The sequence below is a fragment of the Oncorhynchus masou genome, unplaced genomic scaffold (assembly GCF_036934945.1).
Source record: "Oncorhynchus masou masou isolate Uvic2021 unplaced genomic scaffold, UVic_Omas_1.1 unplaced_scaffold_1319, whole genome shotgun sequence".
Classification (NCBI taxonomy): domain Eukaryota; kingdom Metazoa; phylum Chordata; class Actinopteri; order Salmoniformes; family Salmonidae; genus Oncorhynchus; species Oncorhynchus masou.
In genome coordinates, this window is record NW_027003056.1 from 99,983 (window position 1) to 122,792 (window position 22,810).

Here is a 22,810-nt window from a genome sequence, read left to right on the forward strand (position 1 = left end):
ATAACTGATGGAACAGTCAATGGAACAGCCTATTGAGGGTTCAATAACTGATGGAACAGTCAATGGAACAGCCTATTGAGGGTTCAATAACTGATGGAACAGCCTATTGAGGGTTCAATAACTGATAGAACAGTCAATGGAACAGCCTATTGAGGGTTCAATAACTGATAGAACAGCCAATGGAACAGCCTATTGAGGGTTCAATAACTGATGGAACAGTCAATGGAACAGCCTATTGAGGGTTCAATAACTGATGGAACAGTCAATGGAACAGCCCATTGAGGGTTCAATAACTGATGGAACAGTCAATGGAACAGCCTATTGAGGGTTCAATAACTGATGGAACAGTCAATGGAACAGCCTATTGAGGGTTCAATAACTGATGGAACAGTCAATGGAACAGCCTATTGAGGGTTCAATAACTGATGGAACAGTCAATGGAACAGCCTATTGAGGGTTCAATAACTGATGGAACAGTCAATGGAACAGCCTATTGAGGGTTCAATAACTGATGGAACAGTCAATGGAACAGCCTATTGAGGGTTCAATAACTGATGGAACAGTCAATGGAACAGCCTATTGAGGGTTCAATAACTGATGGAACAGCCTATTGAGGGTTCAATAACTAATGGAACAGCCTATTGAGGGTTCAATAACTGATAGAACAGTCAATGGAACAGCCTATTTAGGGTTCAATAACTGATAGAACAGTCAATGGAACAGCCTATTGAGGGTTCAATAACTGATAGAACAGTCAATGGAACAGCCTATTGAGGGTTCAATAACTGATAGAACAGTCAATGGAACAGCCTATTGAGGGTTCAATAACTGATAGAACAGTCAATGGAACAGCCTATTGAGGGTTCAATAACTGATAGAACAGTCAATGGAACAGCCTATTGAGGGTTCAATAACTGATAGAACAGTCAATGGAACAGCCTATTGAGGGTTCAATAACTGATAGAACAGTCAATGGAACAGCCTATTGAGGGTTCAATAACTGATGGAACAGTCAATGGAACAGCCTATTGAGGGTTCAATAACTGATGGAACAGTCAATGGAACAGCCTATTGAGGGTTCAATAACTGATAGAACAGTCAATGGAACAGCCTATTGAGGGTTCAATAACTGATGGAACAGTCAATGGAACAGCCTATTGAGGGTTCAATAACTGATGGAACAGTCAATGGAACAGCCTATTGAGGGTTCAATAACTGATGGAACAGTCAATGGAACAGCCTATTGAGGGTTCAATAACTGATGGAACAGTCAATGGAACAGCCTATTGAGGGTTCAATAACTGATGGAACAGCCTATTGAGGGTTCAATAACTAATGGAACAGCCTATTGAGGGTTCAATAACTGATGGAACAGCCTATTGAGGGTTCAATAACTAATGGAACAGCCTATTGAGGGTTCAATAACTGATAGAACAGTCAATGGAACAGCCTATTGAGGGTTCAATAACTGATGGAACAGTCAATGGAACAGCCTATTGAAGGTTCAATAACTGATAGAACAGTCAATGGAACAGCCTATTGAGGGTTCAATAACTGATGGAACAGCCTATTGAGGGTTCAATAACTGATGGAACAGTCAATGGAACAGCCTATTGAGGGTTCAATAACTGATGGAACAGTCAATGGAACAGCCTATTGAGGGTTCAATAACTGATGGAACAGTCAATGGAACAGCCTATTGAGGGTTCAATAACTGATGGAACAGCCTATTGAGGGTTCAATAACTAATGGAACAGCCTATTGAGGGTTCAATAACTGATAGAACAGTCAATGGAACAGCCTATTGAGGGTTCAATAACTGATGGAACAGTCAATGGAACAGCCTATTGAGGGTTCAATAACTGATGGAACAGTCAATGGAACAGCCTATTGAGGGTTCAATAACTGATGGAACAGTCAATGGAACAGCCTATTGAGGGTTCAATAACTGATGGAACAGTCAATGGAACAGCCTATTGAGGGTTCAATAACTGATGGAACAGCCTATTGAGGGTTCAATAACTAATGGAACAGCCTATTGAGGGTTCAATAACTGATGGAACAGCCTATTGAGGGTTCAATAACTAATGGAACAGCCTATTGAGGGTTCAATAACTGATAGAACAGTCAATGGAACAGCCTATTGAGGGTTCAATAACTGATGGAACAGTCAATGGAACAGCCTATTGAAGGTTCAATAACTGATAGAACAGTCAATGGAACAGCCTATTGAGGGTTCAATAACTGATGGAACAGTCAATGGAACAGCCTATTGAGGGTTCAATAACTGATGGAACAGTCAATGGAACAGCCTATTGAGGGTTCAATAACTGATGGAACAGTCAATGGAACAGCCTATTGAGGGTTCAATAACTGATGGAACAGCCTATTGAGGGTTCAATAACTGATGGAACAGTCAATGGAACAGCCTATTGAGGGTTCAATAACTGATAGAACAGTCAATGGAACAGCCTATTGAGGGTTCAATAACTGATGGAACAGTCAATGGAACAGCCTATTGAAGGTTCAATAACTGATAGAACAGTCAATGGAACAGCCTATTGAGGGTTCAATAACTGATGGAACAGTCAATGGAACAGCCTATTGAGGGTTCAATAACTGATGGAACAGTCAATGGAACAGCCTATTGAGGGTTCAATAACTGATGGAACAGTCAATGGAACAGCCTATTGAGGGTTCAATAACTGATGGAACAGCCTATTGAGGGTTCAATAACTGATGGAACAGTCAATGGAACAGCCTATTGAGGGTTCAATAACTGATGGAACAGTCAATGGAACAGCCTATTGAGGGTTCAATAACTGATGGAACAGTCAATGGAACAGCCTATTGAGGGTTCAATAACTGATGGAACAGCCTATTGAGGGTTCAATAACTAATGGAACAGCCTATTGAGGGTTCAATAACTGATAGAACAGTCAATGGAACAGCCTATTTAGGGTTCAATAACTGATAGAACAGTCAATGGAACAGCCTATTGAGGGTTCAATAACTGATAGAACAGTCAATGGAACAGCCTATTGAGGGTTCAATAACTGATAGAACAGTCAATGGAACAGCCTATTGAGGGTTCAATAACTGATAGAACAGTCAATGGAACAGCCTATTGAGGGTTCAATAACTGATAGAACAGTCAATGGAACAGCCTATTGAGGGTTCAATAACTGATAGAACAGTCAATGGAACAGCCTATTGAGGGTTCAATAACTGATAGAACAGTCAATGGAACAGCCTATTGAGGGTTCAATAACTGATGGAACAGTCAATGGAACAGCCTATTGAGGGTTCAATAACTGATGGAACAGTCAATGGAACAGCCTATTGAGGGTTCAATAACTGATAGAACAGTCAATGGAACAGCCTATTGAGGGTTCAATAACTGATGGAACAGTCAATGGAACAGCCTATTGAGGGTTCAATAACTGATGGAACAGTCAATGGAACAGCCTATTGAGGGTTCAATAACTGATGGAACAGTCAATGGAACAGCCTATTGAGGGTTCAATAACTGATGGAACAGTCAATGGAACAGCCTATTGAGGGTTCAATAACTGATGGAACAGCCTATTGAGGGTTCAATAACTAATGGAACAGCCTATTGAGGGTTCAATAACTGATGGAACAGCCTATTGAGGGTTCAATAACTAATGGAACAGCCTATTGAGGGTTCAATAACTGATAGAACAGTCAATGGAACAGCCTATTGAGGGTTCAATAACTGATGGAACAGTCAATGGAACAGCCTATTGAAGGTTCAATAACTGATAGAACAGTCAATGGAACAGCCTATTGAGGGTTCAATAACTGATGGAACAGTCAATGGAACAGCCTATTGAGGGTTCAATAACTGATGGAACAGTCAATGGAACAGCCTATTGAGGGTTCAATAACTGATGGAACAGTCAATGGAACAGCCTATTGAGGGTTCAATAACTGATGGAACAGCCTATTGAGGGTTCAATAACTGATGGAACAGTCAATGGAACAGCCTATTGAGGGTTCAATAACTGATAGAACAGTCAATGGAACAGCCTATTGAGGGTTCAATAACTGATGGAACAGTCAATGGAACAGCCTATTGAAGGTTCAATAACTGATAGAACAGTCAATGGAACAGCCTATTGAGGGTTCAATAACTGATGGAACAGTCAATGGAACAGCCTATTGAGGGTTCAATAACTGATGGAACAGTCAATGGAACAGCCTATTGAGGGTTCAATAACTGATGGAACAGTCAATGGAACAGCCTATTGAGGGTTCAATAACTGATGGAACAGCCTATTGAGGGTTCAATAACTGATGGAACAGTCAATGGAACAGCCTATTGAGGGTTCAATAACTGATGGAACAGTCAATGGAACAGCCTATTGAGGGTTCAATAACTGATGGAACAGTCAATGGAACAGCCTATTGAGGGTTCAATAACTGATGGAACAGTCAATGGAACAGCCTATTGAGGGTTCAATAACTGATGGAACAGTCAATGGAACAGCCTATTGAGGGTTCAATAACTGATGGAACAGCCTATTGAGGGTTCAATAACTGATGGAACAGTCAATGGAACAGCCTATTGAGGGTTCAATAACTGATGGAACAGTCAATGGAACAGCCTATTGAGGGTTCAATAACTGATGGAACAGTCAATGGAACAGCCTATTGAGGGTTCAATAACTGATGGAACAGCCTATTGAGGGTTCAATAACTAATGGAACAGCCTATTGAGGGTTCAATAACTGATAGAACAGTCAATGGAACAGCCTATTGAGGGTTCAATAACTGATGGAACAGTCAATGGAACAGCCTATTGAGGGTTCAATAACTGATGGAACAGTCAATGGAACAGCCTATTGAGGGTTCAATAACTGATGGAACAGTCAATGGAACAGCCTATTGAGGGTTCAATAACTGATGGAACAGTCAATGGAACAGCCTATTGAGGGTTCAATAACTGATGGAACAGCCTATTGAGGGTTCAATAACTAATGGAACAGCCTATTGAGGGTTCAATAACTGATGGAACAGCCTATTGAGGGTTCAATAACTAATGGAACAGCCTATTGAGGGTTCAATAACTGATAGAACAGTCAATGGAACAGCCTATTGAGGGTTCAATAACTGATGGAACAGTCAATGGAACAGCCTATTGAAGGTTCAATAACTGATAGAACAGTCAATGGAACAGCCTATTGAGGGTTCAATAACTGATGGAACAGTCAATGGAACAGCCTATTGAGGGTTCAATAACTGATGGAACAGTCAATGGAACAGCCTATTGAGGGTTCAATAACTGATGGAACAGTCAATGGAACAGCCTATTGAGGGTTCAATAACTGATGGAACAGCCTATTGAGGGTTCAATAACTGATGGAACAGTCAATGGAACAGCCTATTGAGGGTTCAATAACTGATAGAACAGTCAATGGAACAGCCTATTGAGGGTTCAATAACTGATGGAACAGTCAATGGAACAGCCTATTGAAGGTTCAATAACTGATAGAACAGTCAATGGAACAGCCTATTGAGGGTTCAATAACTGATGGAACAGTCAATGGAACAGCCTATTGAGGGTTCAATAACTGATGGAACAGTCAATGGAACAGCCTATTGAGGGTTCAATAACTGATGGAACAGTCAATGGAACAGCCTATTGAGGGTTCAATAACTGATGGAACAGCCTATTGAGGGTTCAATAACTGATGGAACAGTCAATGGAACAGCCTATTGAGGGTTCAATAACTGATGGAACAGTCAATGGAACAGCCTATTGAGGGTTCAATAACTGATGGAACAGTCAATGGAACAGCCTATTGAGGGTTCAATAACTGATGGAACAGCCTATTGAGGGTTCAATAACTAATGGAACAGCCTATTGAGGGTTCAATAACTGATAGAACAGTCAATGGAACAGCCTATTTAGGGTTCAATAACTGATAGAACAGTCAATGGAACAGCCTATTGAGGGTTCAATAACTGATAGAACAGTCAATGGAACAGCCTATTGAGGGTTCAATAACTGATAGAACAGTCAATGGAACAGCCTATTGAGGGTTCAATAACTGATAGAACAGTCAATGGAACAGCCTATTGAGGGTTCAATAACTGATAGAACAGTCAATGGAACAGCCTATTGAGGGTTCAATAACTGATAGAACAGTCAATGGAACAGCCTATTGAGGGTTCAATAACTGATAGAACAGTCAATGGAACAGCCTATTGAGGGTTCAATAACTGATGGAACAGTCAATGGAACAGCCTATTGAGGGTTCAATAACTGATGGAACAGTCAATGGAACAGCCTATTGAGGGTTCAATAACTGATAGAACAGTCAATGGAACAGCCTATTGAGGGTTCAATAACTGATGGAACAGTCAATGGAACAGCCTATTGAGGGTTCAATAACTGATGGAACAGTCAATGGAACAGCCTATTGAGGGTTCAATAACTGATGGAACAGTCAATGGAACAGCCTATTGAGGGTTCAATAACTGATGGAACAGTCAATGGAACAGCCTATTGAGGGTTCAATAACTGATGGAACAGCCTATTGAGGGTTCAATAACTAATGGAACAGCCTATTGAGGGTTCAATAACTGATGGAACAGCCTATTGAGGGTTCAATAACTAATGGAACAGCCTATTGAGGGTTCAATAACTGATAGAACAGTCAATGGAACAGCCTATTGAGGGTTCAATAACTGATGGAACAGTCAATGGAACAGCCTATTGAAGGTTCAATAACTGATAGAACAGTCAATGGAACAGCCTATTGAGGGTTCAATAACTGATGGAACAGTCAATGGAACAGCCTATTGAGGGTTCAATAACTGATGGAACAGTCAATGGAACAGCCTATTGAGGGTTCAATAACTGATGGAACAGTCAATGGAACAGCCTATTGAGGGTTCAATAACTGATGGAACAGCCTATTGAGGGTTCAATAACTGATGGAACAGTCAATGGAACAGCCTATTGAGGGTTCAATAACTGATAGAACAGTCAATGGAACAGCCTATTGAGGGTTCAATAACTGATGGAACAGTCAATGGAACAGCCTATTGAAGGTTCAATAACTGATAGAACAGTCAATGGAACAGCCTATTGAGGGTTCAATAACTGATGGAACAGTCAATGGAACAGCCTATTGAGGGTTCAATAACTGATGGAACAGTCAATGGAACAGCCTATTGAGGGTTCAATAACTGATGGAACAGTCAATGGAACAGCCTATTGAGGGTTCAATAACTGATGGAACAGCCTATTGAGGGTTCAATAACTGATGGAACAGTCAATGGAACAGCCTATTGAGGGTTCAATAACTGATGGAACAGTCAATGGAACAGCCTATTGAGGGTTCAATAACTGATGGAACAGTCAATGGAACAGCCTATTGAGGGTTCAATAACTGATGGAACAGTCAATGGAACAGCCTATTGAGGGTTCAATAACTGATGGAACAGTCAATGGAACAGCCTATTGAGGGTTCAATAACTGATGGAACAGCCTATTGAGGGTTCAATAACTGATGGAACAGTCAATGGAACAGCCTATTGAGGGTTCAATAACTGATGGAACAGTCAATGGAACAGCCTATTGAGGGTTCAATAACTGATGGAACAGTCAATGGAACAGCCTATTGAGGGTTCAATAACTGATGGAACAGCCTATTGAGGGTTCAATAACTAATGGAACAGCCTATTGAGGGTTCAATAACTGATAGAACAGTCAATGGAACAGCCTATTGAGGGTTCAATAACTGATGGAACAGCCTATTGAGGGTTCAATAACTAATGGAACAGCCTATTGAGGGTTCAATAACTGATAGAACAGTCAATGGAACAGCCTATTTAGGGTTCAATAACTGATAGAACAGTCAATGGAACAGCCTATTGAGGGTTCAATAACTGATAGAACAGTCAATGGAACAGCCTATTGAGGGTTCAATAACTGATAGAACAGTCAATGGAACAGCCTATTGAGGGTTCAATAACTGATAGAACAGTCAATGGAACAGCCTATTGAGGTTTCAATAACTGATAGAACAGTCAATGGAACAGCCTATTGAGGGTTCAATAACTGATAGAACAGTCAATGGAACAGCCTATTGAGGGTTCAATAACTGATAGAACAGTCAATGGAACAGCCTATTGAGGGTTCAATAACTGATAGAACAGTCAATGGAACAGCCTATTGAGGGTTCAATAACTGATGGAACAGTCAATGGAACAGCCTATTGAGGGTTCAATAACTGATGGAACAGTCAATGGAACAGCCTATTGAGGGTTCAATAACTGATAGAACAGTCAATGGAACAGCCTATTGAGGGTTCAATAACTGATGGAACAGTCAATGGAACAGCCTATTGAGGGTTCAATAACTGATGGAACAGTCAATGGAACAGCCTATTGAGGGTTCAATAACTGATGGAACAGTCAATGGAACAGCCTATTGAGGGTTCAATAACTGATGGAACAGTCAATGGAACAGCCTATTGAGGGTTCAATAACTGATGGAACAGCCTATTGAGGGTTCAATAACTAATGGAACAGCCTATTGAGGGTTCAATAACTGATGGAACAGCCTATTGAGGGTTCAATAACTAATGGAACAGCCTATTGAGGGTTCAATAACTGATAGAACAGTCAATGGAACAGCCTATTGAGGGTTCAATAACTGATGGAACAGTCAATGGAACAGCCTATTGAGGGTTCAATAACTGATGGAACAGTCAATGGAACAGCCTATTGAGGGTTCAATAACTGATGGAACAGTCAATGGAACAGCCTATTGAGGGTTCAATAACTGATGGAACAGTCAATGGAACAGCCTATTGAGGGTTCAATAACTGATGGAACAGTCAATGGAACAGCCTATTGAGGGTTCAATAACTGATGGAACAGTCAATGGAACAGCCTATTGAGGGTTCAATAACTGATGGAACAGCCTATTGAGGGTTCAATAACTGATGGAACAGTCAATGGAACAGCCTATTGAGGGTTCAATAACTGATGGAACAGTCAATGGAACAGCCTATTGAGGGTTCAATAACTGATGGAACAGTCAATGGAACAGCCTATTGAGGGTTCAATAACTGATGGAACAGCCTATTGAGGGTTCAATAACTAATGGAACAGCCTATTGAGGGTTCAATAACTGATAGAACAGTCAATGGAACAGCCTATTGAGGGTTCAATAACTGATAGAACAGTCAATGGAACAGCCTATTGAGGGTTCAATAACTGATAGAACAGTCAATGGAACAGCCTATTGAGGGTTCAATAACTGATAGAACAGTCAATGGAACAGCCTATTGAGGGTTCAATAACTGATAGAACAGTCAATGGAACAGCCTATTGAGGGTTCAATAACTGATAGAACAGTCAATGGAACAGCCTATTGAGGGTTCAATAACTGATAGAACAGTCAATGGAACAGCCTATTGAGGGTTCAATAACTGATAGAACAGTCAATGGAACAGCCTATTGAGGGTTCAATAACTGATAGAACAGTCAATGGAACAGCCTATTGAGGGTTCAATAACTGATAGAACAGTCAATGGAACAGCCTATTGAGGGTTCAATAACTGATAGAACAGTCAATGGAACAGCCTATTGAGGGTTCAATAACTGATAGAACAGTCAATGGAACAGCCTATTGAGGGTTCAATAACTGATAGAACAGTCAATGGAACAGCCTATTGAGGGTTCAATAACTGATAGAACAGTCAATGGAATAGCCTATTGAGGGTTCAATAACTGATAGAACAGTCAATGGAATAGCCTATTGAGGGTTCAATAACTGATAGAACAGTCAATGGAACTGCCTATTGAGGGTTCAATAACTGATGGAACAGTCAATGGAACAGCCTATTGAGGGTTCAATAACTGATAGAACAGTCAATGGAATAGCCTATTGAGGGTTCAATAACTGATAGAACAGTCAATGGAATAGCCTATTGAGGGTTCAATAACTGATAGAACAGTCAATGGAACTGCCTATTGAGGGTTCAATAACTGATTTAGAGTTCTGATGGGGTCAGACAATTTAACTATATTCAAGAGGCATTTATTTCTAAGTTATATTCTTCAAGAATCAAAGTAAAAAATATGTATGTACCAATCCCAGATTTCTCCTTTAAATCCTGCATAAACAAAGGCCAGTTTCCCAACTCAGGACACCTGAGAATCCTCTCACCTGGCTTCTGTCACCTACGTGGCTGCTTACACCTGTTCTGCCTGCGGCTATGGAACCCTGACCTGTTCACTGGACGTGCTACCTGTCCCAGACCTGCTGTTTTCAACTGGAGACAGCAGAAGTGGTAGAGATACTCTTAATGATCGGCTATGAAAAGCCAACTGACATTTACTCCTGAGGTGCTGACCTGTTGCACCCTCTGTGATTATTATTATTTGACCATGCTGGTCTTTATGAACATTTGAACATCTTGGCCATGTTCTGTTATAATCTCCACCCGGCACAGCCAGAAGAGGACTGGCCACCCCTCAGAGCCTGGTTCCTCTAGGTTTCTTCCTAGGTTTTGGCCTTTCTATGGAGTTTTTCCTAGCCACCGTGCTTCTACACCTGCATTGCTTGCTGTTTGGGGTTTTAGGCTGTGTTTGTGTACAGCACTTTGAGATATCAGCTGATGTAAATAAATTTGATTTGTACTGCTTTAAGGATCCGCTCCAGTTCCTACACTCAGAACACTGGGTCTACGTCCCAAATGGCATCCTAGTCCCTATATAGTGCACTACTTTTGACCAGAGCCCTATTCCCTATATAGTGCACTACTTTTGACCAGAGCCCTATTCCCTATATAGTGCATTACTTTTGACCAGAGTCCTATTCCCTATATAGTGCACTACTTTAGACCAGAGCCCTATTCCCTATATAGTGCACTACTTTTGACCAGAGCCCTATTCCCTATATAGTGCACCACTTTTGACCAGAGCCCTATTCCCTATATAGTGCACTACTTTTGACCAGAGCCCTATTCCCTATATAGTGCACTACTTTTGACCAGAACCCTATTCCCTATATAGTGCACTACTTTTGACCAGAGCCCTATTCCCTATATAGTGCACTACTTTTGACCAGAGCCCTATTCCCTATATAGTGCACTACTTTTGACCAGAGCCCTATTCCCTATATAGTGCACTACTTTAGACCAGAGCCCTATTCCCTATATAGTGCACTACTTTAGACCAGAGCCCTATTCCCTATATAGTGCACTACTTTTGACCAGAGCCCTATTCCCTATATAGTGCACTACTTTTGACCAGAGCCCTATTCCCTATATAGTGCACTACTTTTGACCAGAGCCCTATTCCCTATATAGTGCACTACTTTTGACCAGAGCCCTATTCCCTATATAGTGCACTACTTTTGACCAGAGCCCTATTCCCTATATAGTGCACTACTTTTGACCAGAGCCCTGTTCCCTATATAGTGCACTACTTTTGACCAGAGCCCTATTCCCTATATAGTGCACTACTTTTGACCAGAGCCCTATGGTCCCTAGTGCACTAGTTAGAGAATAGGGTGCCATTTGGGGCGTAACCCCAAGATTCCGCTCACCTGGTTTGTTGCTCACACCTGTGCCTCTTCAGGCCCCCACTCTGACTGTATCTCCTACAGCACTCTGTGCATTGGTACGGCTTCTCTCCTGTGTGGACAACCATGTGCACTTTACGAGACGCCGAAGTGACGAAGCACTTGTCACACTCGGAGCATTTGTACGGTTTCTCCCCTGTGTGTTTCCTTCTAACGTGGTCTTTCAGTTGGCACCCCTGCTTGAACCTCTTCCCACAGTCCTGGCAAGAGAACGGCGTCTCCCCGGTGTGCTGTCGCCGGTGGATCATAAGGGTGTGCGGCCGCGCAAAGGTCATGGGACATTCTGGGCAGGACAGCGGGCGCTCGCCGGTGTGGCTTAGCCGATGATACTTGAGACTCATGTAACGGACGAAACTCTGGCCGCACTCCGGGCACACGTACGGTTTATACCCGCTGTGGGAAATCATGTGGCTCTTGAGTTGGGCGGAGATCTTGAAGCCTCGGCCGCACTGGGAGCAGACGTAGGGCCGCGCGTCGCTGTGGAAACGCATGTGGCGGGTCAGGTTGGATTTGAACGTGAAGGTTCTGCCGCACTGGAGGCAGGCGAAGGGGCGTTCCGCCTCGTGGATTGGTCGGTGCTCGACCAGACCGCCTTTCCTGGAGAAGGTTTTATGGCAAACCTCACAGGAGTACGGCCGGTACTGGGTGTGGATCCGGGAATGGATCTCCAGCGTGGTTTTGGAGAAGAACTTCTGGCCGCAGTCTGGACACGGGAACCGGCGGACCTTCTGGTTGCGAGGCCGCCATTCTGGCTCAGACCGCAACGCAGCCAGATTGAACAGCTGAACGGTAGCCGACCGCAGCCGCCTCCCTCCATCCTGGTGGTACAGGGGGGCATCCTCCGTCTTGATACCCAGCTGATGTGCATCTGTCCTGGGGTCGCTCTCTGTAGGTCCCCTGGTGTTACCCATCTCTGGGTCGTAGCTCTCTGGCTTCACTGAGTTCAACCAGTGTTCATCACTTCTTGTACCGATAGGCAGCTCGTCCATCTCTTGTTTCACCTGGTTTAGAATAAAAGAGCTTTATTTTCCAAGAGGAAACAGTGGTGGTGGTATGATACATAAAGATATCTAGTAAAACATATACCTGCAACATTCACAGACACATATATATATATATATATACATATATACATATATATATATATATACATACATACATACATATATATACATACATACATACATATATATATATATATATATATATATATATATATATATATATAAAACATATATATATATATATATATATATATATATATATATATATATACCATATATATATACATATATACATATATATATACATATATATATACATATATATATATATATATATATGTATATATGTGTCTGTGAATGTTGCAGGTATATGTTTTACTATATATATATATAGTAAACATACACTACCAGTCAATGTTTATTAGAACACCTACTTCAAGGGGTTTTCTTTATTTTTTACTATTTTCTTTGTATAATAATAGTGAAGACATCAAAACTATGAAATAACACATATGGAATCATGTAAGCAAAAAACAAATCAAAATATTTGAGATTTTTCAAATAGCCACTCTTTGCCTTGACAGCTTTGCACACTATTGCCATTCTCTCAACCAGCTTCACCTGGAATGCCTTTCCAACAGTCTAGAAGGAGTTCCCACATATGCTGGGCACTTGTTGGCTGCTTTTCCTTCACTATGCAGCCCGACTCATCCCAAACCATCTCAATTTGGTTGAGGTCGGGGATTTTGGAGGCCAGGTCATCTGAGTCAGCACTCCATCAATCTCCTTCTTGGTAAAATAACCCTTACACAGCCTGAAGGTGTGTTGGGTCATTGTCCTGTTGAAAAACAAATTATAGTCCCACTAAGCGCAAACCAGATGTGAAGGCGTATCACTGCAGAATGCTGTGGTAGCCACGTGGTTTAAGTAAGTGTGCCTTGAATTCTACATAAATCACAGACAGTGTCACCAGCGAAGCACCCCCACACCATAACACCACCTCCTCCAGGCTTCACGGTGGGAAATACACATGTTCACCCACACTGCATCTCACAAAGACGGTTGGAACCAAAACTCTCCAATTTGGACTCCAGACCAAAGGACACATTTCCACTGATCTAATGTCCATTGCTCGTGTTTCTTGGTCCAATCAAGTCTCTTCTTCTTGTTGGTGTCCTTTAGTAGTGGTTTCTTTGCAGCAATATCGAAAATGAAGGCCTGATTCACACAGTCTCCTCTTAACAGTTGATGTTGAGATGTGACTGTTACTTGAACTTTGAAGCATTTATTTGGGCTGCAATTTGAGGCTGGTAACTCTTATGAACTTATCCTCTGCAGCAGATTTAACTCAGGTTTTTGCGACTGCACTTGAAGAAACTTTCAAAGTTCTTGAAATGTTCCACATTGACTGACCTTCACGTCTTAAAGTAATGGACTGTTGTTTCTCTTTGCTTATTTGAGCTGTTCTTGCCATAATATGAACTTGGTCTTTTACCAAATAGGGCTGTCTTCTGTATACCCCCTTTGCCACAACACAACTGATTGGCTCAAACGCATTGATGAACGAACTTCCACAAATGTAACTTTTAACAAGGCACACCTGCTAATTGAAATGCACTCCGGGTGACTACCTCATGAAGCTGGTTGAGAGAATGCCAAGTGTGTGCAAAGCTGTCATCAAGGCAACGGGTGGCTACTTGAAGAATCTCAAATATATTTTGCTTTGTGGTTACTTTTGGTTACTACATGATTCCATATGTTTATTTAATAGCTTTGATGTCTTCACTATTCTCCTACAATGTAGAAAATAGTAAAAATAAAGAAAAAACCTTGAATGAGTCGGTGTTCTAAAACTTTTGACCGGTAGTGTATAGCTGCAACATTCACACAGACAGATATCTAGTAAACATATAGCTGCAACATTCACACATACAGATATCTAGTAAACATATAGCTGCAACATTCACACAGACAGATATCTAGTAAACATATAGCTGCAACATTCACACATACAGATATCTAGTAAACATATAGCTGCAACATTCACACACAGATATCTAGTAAACATATAGCTTAACATTCACACAGACAGAAATCTAGTAAACATATAGCTGCAACATTCACACAGACAGATATCTAGTAAACATATAGCTTAACATTCACACATACAGATATCTAGTAAACATATAGCTGCAACATTCACACAGACAGATATCTAGTAAACATATAGCTGCAACATTCACACAGACAGATATCTAGTAAACATATAGCTGCAACATTCACACAGACAGAAATCTAGTAAATATATAGCTGCAACATTCACACAGACAGATATCTAGTAAACATATAGCTGCAACATTCACACAGACAGATATCTAGTAAACATATAGCTTAACATTCACACAGACAGATATCTAGTAAACATATAGCTGTAACATTCACACAGACAGATATCTAGTAAACATATAGCTGTAACATTCACACAGACAGATACAAATGCTATACAATATATCAATTAAATGTTCATTTAAAAGCCACCACTTTAAACCCACCTCTTGTTTTACCTCGTCAGGCCTCAAGATGGCGCTGGAGAGTTGTATACTTATCTTGGGTTTGTTTTTGCTTCCCTTGGGGCGACCCCACCACTTAGGGGCCGATGATACCTGGCTAGAAACACTTTCACTGTCAGCAGAGTTGTTTCCTTTTCCTGTGGATTGTTTCCTTCCTCTGGTGGTGGAGTTGTTCTTCTTCGTTGGTTTTCTGCCTGGTTTGTTATTGTTCTTCTGAGCAGCGAGAGACAGTTGATCCTTCGTTAGTCTGTGGAGTCTCACGATAGCAGCCATTTTGAGATGATTCAGGTTAACGCTATGCAGTGAATCTCCTCCCTCTATTTTGAGTTGATGTAAGGCGCGTTCCTCTGCTCAGAAGTTGCTGACGCCTGACCTCAGAACGCCTGGATATGTATTTTAAGTTTCAACTAACCACATCATGTTATAGCAATGGTTGATGAAATAACATCTGAGCAGGGGAACATTACCCCTAGTCTCAATCTGGGCAGAGAAACATGTTCTGTTAAACTGATGTCTCAGGATCTTGTAGCTCTAGGCTGGAACCATGTGGGGGATGTCTTGTCCTCTCCTTTAAAGACAGAGCTGGTCATCATCTGTAAGAAATAATGGATTCAATGGAGAGAAAGTAAATAAGAATACTAGAATTGAGAAAATTAAGCCTACATCGTAAGATTTAAGAATATAAATTAGACTCAATCAAATTAACTAACAATAAGGAATCCAATAGCATTATCTCTCCAAAGTAGATATATTAAATCAACAATTATTGGTGAGAAAGACCCCCTGACTGGTTTTTAAACCTTTCACATCATTAACCTAAAAATCTATGAAATCATTATAGGATAAATAGATCCTCATTGTGAAATTCAACACTACATATTGCTGCAAGAGAGGTCTCTTTTAAAGATTAAAAAAACGTCTACCAAATGTATTATGTTGGTGCAAAACGAAGCAGTACCTTAGTTACTTTTGGATGAATAATGCATTGATTACATACTGACAATTAACTCGACAGATACTTAAAGCGAAGTTTATTTGATAGCTTGCATTGTAGAAAGCTATAGCTACTGTAGTTATTCAGTTGATTGGCTGATTTATGATGTTTGGTCAGCTTGCTCTGGTCTAATCGCGCAAAGACAACGAGTTGCTCCTAAGTAGAGTTACACGCACTGGACCAGAGCTAGCTAAACATCGGCTGGCCCAGAGCGAGCTAAACATCAGCTAGCTAGTTACTACTGCAAGAGACATCAAATAGCCTACCTGCAGAGACGAAGGCAACAATCTGAGGCGGGCATGGGTGTTCAGAGTCGGTTTAATGAGAAGCCAGTACAGTTATATCAGGAAATAATTGCAATCCCAGTTTGCATTAAACACATTTGCATTCAAAGATAAACAATAACGCACATGAATCCACAGCTCAAAGGAAGTAGTGACTGGTTCTGGTGATTTTGTTCGACGTCCACATTCTCAATGCTGCCACCTAGCGGATCGGATGAATCAGACATATCGTCCCATTTCCAAGTATGCTCTATAAGAGATAAAGATAGACCTACCCCCTAATTCTTATGGGTTGCCCATAATCATCTGTACGTGTACTGTCAGTGAAATAACTATCTGTTCGTAAATCCACATGGTAAAACACGTATCTACTGTTTGAAGAGACAGTATAGATTTGCTTTTCATTCATTTTTTAAATAATTTAATTTGGTCATAAAATTATACACTAATTCAGATTTAAAAAAAATAAATAATGATTATTTTTTTTTCCCATCATTTGATATAATTATTTTTTACAGGGGGTTGGTCCGGTAGCGGTAGCAGCAGCTGGCCCGGTCCAACACTGGCACTCTGTTGTCACGGCAACCAGGATGGCGTTTCCTGCTGCACCCCGACCCTGGCCAGTGTTACCAATCAGGACCAGACCTAACACTGACACTATGGAGGGGTTTGATTTACAACAGTGAGGGACGACTTCCCGAACACAGATTAAACCTAGCTAGTCCTATAGGCTAATAACCAACAGTTCTCTTGCTCTTTAGACCAGGACTTGGATAGTTCACCCACATTACATTCAGCAGTCTATGGACAAGCTCTGACAGCAACAGATGCTTTGGTGTTGTTTACCTGGTCACTGTTTCAAAAGCTAACTTTTTAGCATTTTATGGCACGAATCCAATGCACGTCAATGGTACCTAAGCATTTTCACACTTCATGTCCAATTCACCTGTAAGTAACTTCATTGAGCTACACAATACATTTGTAGATGCTTTAGGATGATTTGGAAATGAAGAGCAAAAAAAAGACCCACTATAGCCTTTCTCACTTTGTGCATTTGTCATGTTTCTCTCCCGCATGGACGACCATGTGTACTTTTGGTTGGATTGGAACATGAAGGCAGGCACCCTTTCAGGTTGATTACTGACTCATAGAAGTCGAATGGAGATGGCCCTTAAATGGTGTTGCCTATGCTGTCCCAGAAGCCAGTGTGTCAGAGCCGACAACAGACAATGGACCTGATCGGACAGCTCAGAGCTTCTGCTCTTTTCTGTCCATAAAAACAAATGGATTGGTGGAAGAGGCAGGGCAGGAGCAAGGAAGGAGGGTGTGGTGAAGCAAGGCATCCCCCGAGGCTAAATGCCCGGAGGTGTTTATCAGAACAGGCATAGATTAGTTTCACCTTTTTTATTTTCCTGACATGAGTTTTTTGTGTTTAAAATCAGCTTTATTCAAATCATATCTCACAACTGTGCGGGGGAAGAGGGGTGGGGGCGCTAAGGAGTGCATTCACATATATCTACACACTTTCACACACACACACCTTCCACCTCTCTTCATTGTTACTGTTGGTTGAGGACCTTCCACCTCTCTTCATTGTTACTGTTGGTTGAGGACCTTCCACCTCTCTCCATTGTTACTGTTGGTTGAGGACCTTCCACCTCTCTCCATTGTTACTGTTGGTTGAGGACCTTCCACCTCTCTTCATTGTTACTGTTGGTTGAGGACCTTCCACCTCTCTCCATTGTTACTATTGGTTGAGGACCTTCCACCTCTCTCCATTGTTACTGTTGGTTGAGGACCTTCCACCTCTCTCCATTGTTACTGTTGGTTGAGGACCTTCCACCTCTCTCCATTGTTACTGTTGGTTGAGGACTTTCCACCTCTCTTCATTGTTACTGTTGGTTGAGGACCTTCCACCTCTCTTCATTGTTACTGTTGGTTGAGGACCTTCCACCTCTCTCCATTGTTACTGTTGGTTGAGGGCCTTCCACCTCTCTTCATTGTTACTGTTGCTTGAGGACCTTCCACCTCTCTTCATTGTTACTGTTGCTTGAGGACCTTCCACCTCTCTCCATTGTTACTATTGGTTGAGGACCTTCCACCTCTCTCCATTGTTACTGTTGGTTGAGGACTTTCCACCTCTCTTCATTGTTACTGTTGGTTGAGGACCTTCCACCTCTCTCCATTGTTACTGTTGGTTGAGGGCCTTCCACCTCTCTTCATTGTTACTGTTGCTTGAGGACCTTCCACCTCTCTTCATTGTTACTGTTGCTTGAGGACCTTCTACCTCTCTCCATTGTTACTGTTGGTTGAGGACATTCCACCTCTCTCCATTGTTACTGTTGGTTGAGGACCTTCCACCTCTCTTCATTGTTACTGTTGGTTGAGGACCTTCCACCTCTCTCCATTGTTACTGTTGGTTGAGGACCTTCCACCTCTCTCCATTGTTACTGTTGGTTGAGGACCTTCCACCTCTCTCCATTGTTACTGTTGGTTGAGGACCTTCCACCTCTCTTCATTGTTACTGTTGGTTGAGGACCTTCCACCTCTCTCCATTGTTACTGTTGGTTGAGGACCTTCCACCTCTCTCCATTGTTACTGTTGGTTGAGGACCTTCCACCTCTCTTCATTGTTACTGTTGGTTGAGGACCTTCCACCTCTCTCCATTGTTACTATTGGTTGAGGACCTTCCACCTCTCTCCATTGTTACTGTTGGTTGAGGACTTTCCACCTCTCTTCATTGTTACTGTTGGTTGAGGACCTTCCACCTCTCTCCATTGTTACTGTTGGTTGAGGGCCTTCCACCTCTCTTCATTGTTACTGTTGCTTGAGGACCTTCCACCTCTCTTCATTGTTACTGTTGCTTGAGGACCTTCCACCTCTCTCCATTGTTACTGTTGGTTGAGGACCTTCCACCTCTCTTCATTGTTACTGTTGGTTGAGGACCTTCCACCTCTCTCCATTGTTACTGTTGGTTGAGGACCTTCCACCTCTCTCCATTGTTACTGTTGGTTGAAGGCCTTCCACCTCTCTTCATTGTTACTGTTGGTTGAGGACCTTCCACCTCTCTCCATTGTTACTGTTGGTTGAGGACCTTCCACCTCTCTTCATTGTTACTGTTGGTTGAGGACCTTCCACCTCTCTCCATTGTTACTATTGGTTGAGGACCTTCCACCTCTCTCCATTGTTACTGTTGGTTGAGGACCTTCCACCTCTCTCCATTGTTACTGTTGGTTGAGGACCTTCCACCTCTCTCCATTGTTACTGTTGGTTGAGGACTTTCCACCTCTCTTCATTGTTACTGTTGGTTGAGGACCTTCCACCTCTCTTCATTGTTACTGTTGGTTGAGGACCTTCCACCTCTCTCCATTGTTACTGTTGGTTGAGGGCCTTCCACCTCTCTTCATTGTTACTGTTGCTTGAGGACCTTCCACCTCTCTTCATTGTTACTGTTGCTTGAGGACCTTCCACCTCTCTCCATTGTTACTATTGGTTGAGGACCTTCCACCTCTCTCCATTGTTACTGTTGGTTGAGGACTTTCCACCTCTCTTCATTGTTACTGTTGGTTGAGGACCTTCCACCTCTCTCCATTGTTACTGTTGGTTGAGGGCCTTCCACCTCTCTTCATTGTTACTGTTGCTTGAGGACCTTCCACCTCTCTTCATTGTTACTGTTGCTTGAGGACCTTCTACCTCTCTCCATTGTTACTGTTGGTTGAGGACATTCCACCTCTCTCCATTGTTACTGTTGGTTGAGGACCTTCCACCTCTCTTCATTGTTACTGTTGGTTGAGGACCTTCCACCTCTCTCCATTGTTACTGTTGGTTGAGGACCTTCCACCTCTCTTCATTGTTACTGTTGGTTGAGGACCTTCCACCTCTCTCCATTGTTACTGTTGGTTGAGGACTTTCCACCTCTCTTCATTGTTACTGTTGGTTGAGGACCTTCCACCTCTCTCCATTGTTACTGTTGGTTGAGGGCCTTCCACCTCTCTTCATTGTTACTGTTGCTTGAGGACCTTCCACCTCTCTTCATTGTTACTGTTGCTTGAGGACCTTCCACCTCTCTCCATTGTTACTGTTGCTTGAGGACCTTCCACCTCTCTCCATTGTTACTGTTGGTTGAGGACCTTCCACCTCTCTTCATTGTTACTGTTGGTTGAGGACCTTCCACCTCTCTCCATTGTTACTGTTGGTTGAGGACCTTCCACCTCTCTTCATTGTTACTGTTGGTTGAGGACCTTCCACCTCTCTCCATTGTTACTGTTGGTTGAGGACCTTCCACCTCTCTCCATTGTTACTGTTGGTTGAAGGCCTTCCACCTCTCTTCATTGTTACTGTTGGTTGAGGACCTTCCACCTCTCTCCATTGTTACTGTTGGTTGAGGACCTTCCACCTCTCTTCATTGTTACTGTTGGTTGAGGACCTTCCACCTCTCTCCATTGTTACTGTTGGTTGAGGACCTTCCACCTCTCTTCATTGTTACTGTTGGTTGAGGACCTTCCACCTCTCTCCATTGTTACTGTTGGTTGAGGGCCTTCCACCTCTCTTCATTGTTACTGTTGGTTGAGGACCTTCCACCTCTCTTCATTGTTACTGTTGGTTGAGGACCTTCCACCTCTCTCCATTGTTACTGTTGGTTGAGGACCTTCCACCTCTCTTCATTGTTACTGTTGGTTGAGGACCTTCCACCTCTCTCCATTGTTACTGTTGGTTGAGGACCTTCCACCTCTCTCCATTGTTACTGTTGGTTGAGGACCTTCCACCTCTCTTCATTGTTACTGTTGGTTGAGGACCTTCCACCTCTCTCCATTGTTACTATTGGTTGAGGACCTTCCACCTCTCTCCATTGTTACTGTTGGTTGAGGACTTTCCACCTCTCTTCATTGTTACTGTTGGTTGAGGACCTTCCACCTCTCTCCATTGTTACTGTTGCTTGACGACCTTCCACCTCTCTCTATTGTTACTGTTGGTTGAGGACCTTCCACCTCTCTCCATTGTTACTGTTGGTTGAGGACCTTCCACCTCTCTTCATTGTTACTGTTGGTTGAGGACCTTCCACCTCTCTCCATTGTTACTGTTGGTTGAGGACCTTCCACCTCTCTTCATTGTTACTGTTGGTTGAGGACCTTCCACCTCTCTCCATTGTTACTGTTGGTTGAGGACCTTCCACCTCTCTTCATTGTTACTGTTGGTTGAGGACCTTCCACCTCTCTCCATTGTTACTGTTGGTTGAGGACCTTCCACCTCTCTCCATTGTTACTGTTGGTTGAGGACCTTCCACCTCTCTTCATTGTTACTGTTGGTTGAGGACCTTCCACCTCTCTCCATTGTTACTGTTGGTTGAGGACCTTCCACCTCTCTCCATTGTTACTGTTGGTTGAGGACTTTCCACCTCTCTCCATTGTTACTGTTGGTTGAGGACCTTCCACCTCTCTCCATTGTTACTGTTGGTTGAGGACCTTCCACCTCTCTTCATTGTTACTGTTGGTTGAGGACCTTCCACCTCTCTCCATTGTTACTGTTGGTTGAGGACCTTCCACCTCTCTTCATTGTTACTGTTGGTTGAGGACCTTCCACCTCTCTCCATTGTTACTGTTGGTTGAGGACCTTCCACCTCTCTCCATTGTTACTGTTGGTTGAGGGCCTTCCACCTCTCTTCATTGTTACTGTTGGTTGAGGACCTTCCACCTCTCTCCATTGTTACTGTTGGTTGAGGACCTTCCACCTCTCTTCATTGTTACTGTTGGTTGAGGACCTTCCACCTCTCTCCATTGTTACTGTTGGTTGAGGACCTTCCACCTCTCTTCATTGTTACTGTTGGTTGAGGACCTTCCACCTCTCTCCATTGTTACTGTTGGTTGAGGGCCTTCCACCTCTCTTCATTGTTACTGTTGGTTGAGGACCTTCCACCTCTCTTCATTGTTACTGTTGGTTGAGGACCTTCCACCTCTCTCCATTGTTACTGTTGGTTTGAGGCCTTCCACCTCTCTTCATTGTTACTGTTGGTTGAGGACCTTCCACCTCTTTCCATTGTTACTGTTGGTTTGAGGCCTTCCACCTCTCTTCATTGTTACTGTTGGTTGAGGACCTTCCACCTCTCTCCATTGTTACTATTGGTTGAGGGCCTTCCACCTCTCTCCATTGTTACTGTTGGTTGAGGACCTTCCACCTCTCTCCATTGTTACTGTTGGTTGAGGGCCTTCCACCTCTCTTCATTGTTACTGTTGCTTGAGGACCTTCCACCTCTCTTCATTGTTACTGTTGCTTGAGGACCTTCCACCTCTCTCCATTGTTACTGTTGGTTGAGGGCCTTCCACCTCTCT

The 22,810-nt window shown here is 42.6% G+C and overlaps 1 protein-coding gene across 2 annotated transcripts in view; it reads right to left on the minus strand.

The window, feature by feature from the left end:
- Positions 1 to 16,627, minus strand: part of LOC135530302 (zinc finger protein 501-like) — a 29,380-nt gene extending 12,753 nt beyond the window's left edge. For both annotated transcript variants that reach the window (XR_010453830.1, XM_064958664.1), the window contains exons 1-3: positions 16,467 to 16,627; positions 15,189 to 15,799; positions 11,597 to 12,633 (exon numbers count right to left, since the gene is read on the minus strand). Coding sequence is in view for 1 of the 2 variants with exons in the window: in XM_064958664.1 (XP_064814736.1) it covers positions 11,597 to 12,633; positions 15,189 to 15,479 (1,328 nt within the window). In the remaining variant the exon portion in view is untranslated. The remainder of the gene's footprint in view (positions 1 to 11,596; positions 12,634 to 15,188; positions 15,800 to 16,466) is intronic.
- Between the last annotated feature and the right edge of the window lie 6,183 nt (positions 16,628 to 22,810).